We start from the raw sequence: 5,034 nt of genomic DNA on the forward strand, positions 1-5,034 counted from the left end.
CACACACACACACACGTGCACGTGATGTCAAATATACCCCACATGCGCACACATGTAACATTTCCATATGATTAATTGGCAAGGGGAAAGGGGTGATTATCAAAGTCTTAGGTATTTATTAGATCACATTTAAAAGCTCTATGAACTTATAACTAAGTTTGTGCATGCTAAAAACATGAGAACTCCCTTAAGCATTAGAAGAATTTCCTTCTTGAATGTACCAAAGTACATTATTTAATAGTATCATTGGGTGGAGTGTTAGAAGAGCATAAAGAAAATACAATTTATGTCCGTCCTAAGAAACACAAAGGCTGCCACCTAGGCTAGCATAGGAAAAATGGGTGGAAGGCTTATAGGGGAATCGGAAAAAGCACCTTCCTTTTTATGTCATGTACGGAGGTACACAACCAGATTTCCAAATCAAAATTTAAGAAGAGTATGGTCCTCATAATAAAAAATAGTTTTTTCAAGTAGGACCACCGAATACGCAAACGTGCACATAAATAAATAAATAGGGGTCTTATTCTCGCAGTTCTTTCAGTGTCACACTTACTCCCTGCTGCAGGTTTCTCCTCCGGGCTCCTCCTCCATTGCACTTGTCACTTGTTGCGGTGATTTCGAGGACGCTCTCTTGTTTAATTTCCATTATTCAACGCAGTTTTTGGCTAGAAACGTTTTTCCATTTATGGTCGGTCCAAAAGCAGTAGTTTGTTGAGTCTGGTTGCTGATGAGTAGCAACTCTTCTCAAATTTTCGAGATTCGTCAGGAATCGTCAGGATTTTTGTAGACGTAAATTGCTATTCGGACGACCACTCCAGCGCATGCAGCTTATCTTCTTTTTAAATTTCTTGGAACAACGCCCAACACGGATAAATTTTCCCGTGAGGAGTGTATAGCATGTGCGTTTCCATTCACCACAATTAAGTGCCCTCTCTGTTAGTCGATTTATTGAGGGTATCCAGTTCATGCATTTGTCCCTTAAACCCTTAAACCTCAGTGGATACAAGTCGTTGTTCGTTGTTAGGATTACTTGTCTACTTTGGAAAGCCTTGACCTCATTTTGCTCAAGGGTTGAGCAAAGCGCCGTTGAGGAATTTTTCGTTAGAAAGAATGTTGGGAAGACTCAAGTTTGCAAAGACTACCTAGATAGAGAAACTAAAATGAAAAGGTGTTGATAGGCTTAATATCATTTGGAGAGGGCGGGCAGGGATAGAAGTTTGTTGTTCGTTGCCCCGATTACTTGGCTCCTTGGAAAGCCACCTCATTTTGTTCAAGGGTTGAGCAATGCGCTGTTGAAGAACTTTTTCGTTAAACACAGAGAGCGCAGAGAGAGAGAGAGAGAGAGCGTACCTTTTAGGCACATCCAACTTTGAGAAATTTCGAAAGCGAGACATATAACGTTGTTTGCCGTAGTTATTCGACAGCGTTACTGTGGGTGTTTCTGTGACAGGTTATGATTCGGGAGGCGAGACGAGGAGAAATCTAAGTTTGCGAGGGCGTTTTGGGGAACAGAAAGACAACATACACCATGATGCCGCCCCCCAAGAAGCAGTTGGCGGTGCTGGAGGCGTTGGACAAAGCCAAGACGCAGGGCTTCCACTTCACGACCATCATCATCGCAGGCATGGGATTTTTCACGGATGCCTACGATCTCATATGCATATCTACAGTGACTAAGCTGTTGGGTAGGATCTACTTCTACAAGCCGGGTTCGGGGGTGCCGGGCACTCTTCCGCCTGGTGTCAACTCGGCCGTGAATGGAGTTGCGCTGGTTGGTGCCTTCGTTGGGCAGCTTTTCTTCGGCTGGTTGGGCGACAGAATGGGCCGGAAGAAAGTCTATGGCCTCACTGCCCTCCTCATGATCTGCAGCTCCATCGCCTCTGCCCTCTCCTTCGGCTCTCGCCCTGAAGCTGTCATCGGCACCCTTTGTTTCTTTCGATTCTGGCTCGGCTTCGGTATCGGTGGTGATTACCCTCTCTCCGCCACTATTATGTCCGAATACGCAAATACCAGTACCCGTGGAGCTTTCGTGGGTGCTGTCTTCGCCAACCAAGGCTTTGGCATCCTTGTTAGCGCCGCTGTGGCTATCATGGCCTCTTCTGTGTTACGCGCTGAATACCCCCGTCCTCCTTTCCAGGACGACCCTCTCGGTTCCACTCCGCCCGCGGCTGACTACGTATGGAGGCTCGTCTTTTTGTTCGGCTGTGTGCCAGCAGGCTTCACTTACTACTGGCGCATGAGGATGCCTGAGACTGCCCGCTACACGGCCTTGGTTGCAGGCAATACCAAGCTAGCGGCCCATGACATGGGCCGGGTTCTGCAAACGCAGTTCGATGCAGAATCGGACGCTCTGGCAAGTTCTAAGTTGATGGAGGGAGAGTCCAACTACGCCTTATTCTCTCGAGAATTTCTTCAGAAGCACGGCCTTCATCTGTTGGGCACGTCCACGACGTGGTTTCTCGCGGGCCTCCCCTGGTACACACTCAACCTCTTCGAGAAAGACATGCTCACTGCTGTTAATTGGTTACCGGCGGCATCCACCATGAGTGCCATCGAAGAAGTTTACAGAGTATCAAGAGCACAGGCGCTGATCGCCCTGTGTTCCATCATTCCTGGCTATTGGTGTACCGTGTTTTTGATCGACCGCATCGGCCGGAAACCCATCCAACTCCAAGGCTTCTTCTTCATGAGCGCCTTCTTGTTGGCTCTGGGCATCCCCTACAACCATTGGAAGACGAACAACCACGTGGGGTTCGTCGTCCTATACGCTTTTACATTCTTCTTCTGCAACTTCGGGCCCAACACGACGACCTTCATCGTTCCCTCAGAGATCTTTCCAGCGAGGTTCCGCACGACCTGTCACGGGATATCAGCTGCGGTGGGCAAGCTGGGAGCGGTTCTGGGAGCGTTTAGTTTCCAATTCGCAGCGGAGGATCCCGATCGGTCGCTGGACGATGCAGACTACAGGCCAGGAATGGGCGTGTGGAGGACATTGGTGATGCTGGCAGGGACCAGCGCTCTGGGCTTCCTGTTGACATTCCTGATTCCGGAGCCCATGGGGCGATCCTTGGAAGACATTTCCGGAGACGCCCAGCAGCAGCAGCAGGCTGACGATCAGACAATGGAGTCTTGGCGGCGGACTGTGGCAATGGGCGACCAAGATCCACCGCTGTGACGATAGCCACAAAATCCTCATGCTTGAGCTGCCTGTCCCAAAAAAAAAAGAAAAAAACTTACCTTGAGCAAAAAAGGAGGGTCACCCTTCAAATTCAACAAATAGGTCATCTCGGGCAACCATGATCTTTATACTTGGAAATAGCTTGGTATAATCTTATAAACTTTTTAAATCTAGGTTTGCCTTTTTTCTCTATTAAAACGAGAGAGAGAGAGAGAGAGATGGCTACCACTCTTATAGTTTAAAAGGGAGGTGGCATAGGGTTAAACGTTGGTGCATCGTGGCTAAATTAATTATTGATTCCCCTCTAATTTAATGATGAGTAAAGTTAGTTTCAATTCCTCATTCCAAATTCATTGATGTGTTTTTTATCTCGTTTGAAGGTTGCATAAGTCTTTCAAACCTCCCCTACTCTTCTTTCCATGCATGTATTTCACTTATACTTGATCAACTCAAACTTCCAAGCCCTAGATATTTGATTGCTTCCAAGGTTCCCTTTAGACATAAAGGACATTTATATTATCATGAAGTCTGTCTTTGCAATATTGAATTTCATCTCTAGAATTTACCTAATGCGTCGTAGGGTGTTTGCATGTTCTTTTTGTCTTTTGTACAGAGAATTATAACATCCACATAGATGAAAAGAAGTAAAGCATACTCGGCAATTGGTGCTCCCTCTCCACTATTTTCCCTCATTCAGCCTTCTAATTCATCGGCAAATAATCCAAAGAGAGTTGCAGAGGGGATAACCTTGTTTCAACCTATGTCATTGCTTATGATTATCTTCTCTTAGTTTTAGCCATGTAGGATTGGCTTTGCCAATTTTGTGGGGACCCAACCTACTCATATAGTCTGAGCATGTTTTCTTTGAGCTCTCTAAAATAGATGAGTAGGAGTACGGAATACCTCATAATTTGTACTCCCTCTTGACTATATTTTCTCATCTAATGTTTCAATTCATCAATGAATAAACAAAAGAGAGTTGGAAAGAGAGGATAGCCTTATCTGACCCCTATGTCACAGCTTATGATTACAGCAGGTAGGCTAGAGGGAAGTTATCCTTTTTGAGCTCTCATGTAACCACGTGGCAACATCTATTGAAGTTGATCTTCCTGAAGATCTAACGGTTCCATGAGTGTAACATATAGCAAAAATTTATCATGTAACATTAAGCAAAAAAGCTATAACCTCTTTTAGTGTGGCCGGCTTTTTCATATAGTATGCATAGTCCACGACAGTTTCTCCTTCATGTTTTGCATGAGGGGGCTATTTCTTGAATCGTCCTGCAAGGATTAATAATGGCTCCATTGTTGTAGCTGGGATTTGTTCATGCCCTCCAGACATTTTCTTGAACATGTCCAAAAGCTCGAGTCCTGCCCACCACTATTAGAGCTCTATAGCATGTTGAACCATAATTCCTCTTCAAATTGGGCCTCCCAGCTTGCCTCGTCTCATCTAATCTCAGCGTAGATCCTCACCCCTTCCAATCTATTTGTTGCATCCTACCAATAATCACACTAACCTTTCACCTCATGCTTTGACAAAGCAGCTTTGGACTCTGGGTTTCTCGGATTGGAGGAAGCCCTGTTCTTCAGCCCTATACAAAATTTGTTCGCAAAGAAGCTACCGGTGTATTACTCCCAGTTGCTATCTCATTGCTATGAGCGTCATCCAAGGAGGCAAGGAGCTTCAGAGACAAGGAGATGAAGCTGTCTATCTTTGAGTTGCTTGTTAGTGACATAGTATTTCTATGGCAGTTATCGTGTTTATTATTCTTACCATTTTTTACTTCGTGCCTCACAAAGAGGGTCATGGCCGCCATAACTATCGTCATCATTATTGCTTTGGCCATCTATGTC

At 45.4% G+C, this 5,034-nt stretch overlaps 1 protein-coding gene across 2 annotated transcripts; it reads left to right on the plus strand.

The window, feature by feature from the left end:
- The first annotated feature begins 554 nt into the window (after positions 1-554).
- LOC147895527 (putative inorganic phosphate transporter 1-3) lies at positions 555-3,329 on the plus strand. 2 transcript variants are annotated; one of them, XM_087383489.1, is made up of 2 exons: positions 555-611; positions 1,451-3,329. In XM_087383489.1, exon 2 carries the CDS (start codon positions 1,529-1,531, stop codon positions 3,173-3,175), a length of 1,647 nt encoding a protein of 548 aa, XP_087239615.1. In that variant the 5' UTR covers positions 555-611; positions 1,451-1,528; the 3' UTR covers positions 3,176-3,329. The 2 variants fall into 2 exon arrangements, with proteins under 2 accessions (XP_087239615.1, XP_087239616.1); XM_087383490.1 differs by lacking the exon at positions 555-611 and adding an exon at positions 633-899.
- Positions 3,330-5,034: the final 1,705 nt, after the last annotated feature.

The sequence above is a fragment of the Dipteris shenzhenensis genome, chromosome 13 (assembly GCF_047967505.1).
Source record: "Dipteris shenzhenensis isolate YYH24624 ecotype China chromosome 13, Dip_SZ_1.0, whole genome shotgun sequence".
Taxonomy (NCBI): domain Eukaryota; kingdom Viridiplantae; phylum Streptophyta; class Polypodiopsida; order Gleicheniales; family Dipteridaceae; genus Dipteris; species Dipteris shenzhenensis.

Bases quoted from the DNA above. Each gene is read 5' to 3' on its own strand.
- LOC147895527 (XM_087383489.1), top strand. From the start codon at position 1,529: ATGATGCCGCCCCCCAAGAAGCAGTTGGCGGTGCTGGAGGCGTTGGAC.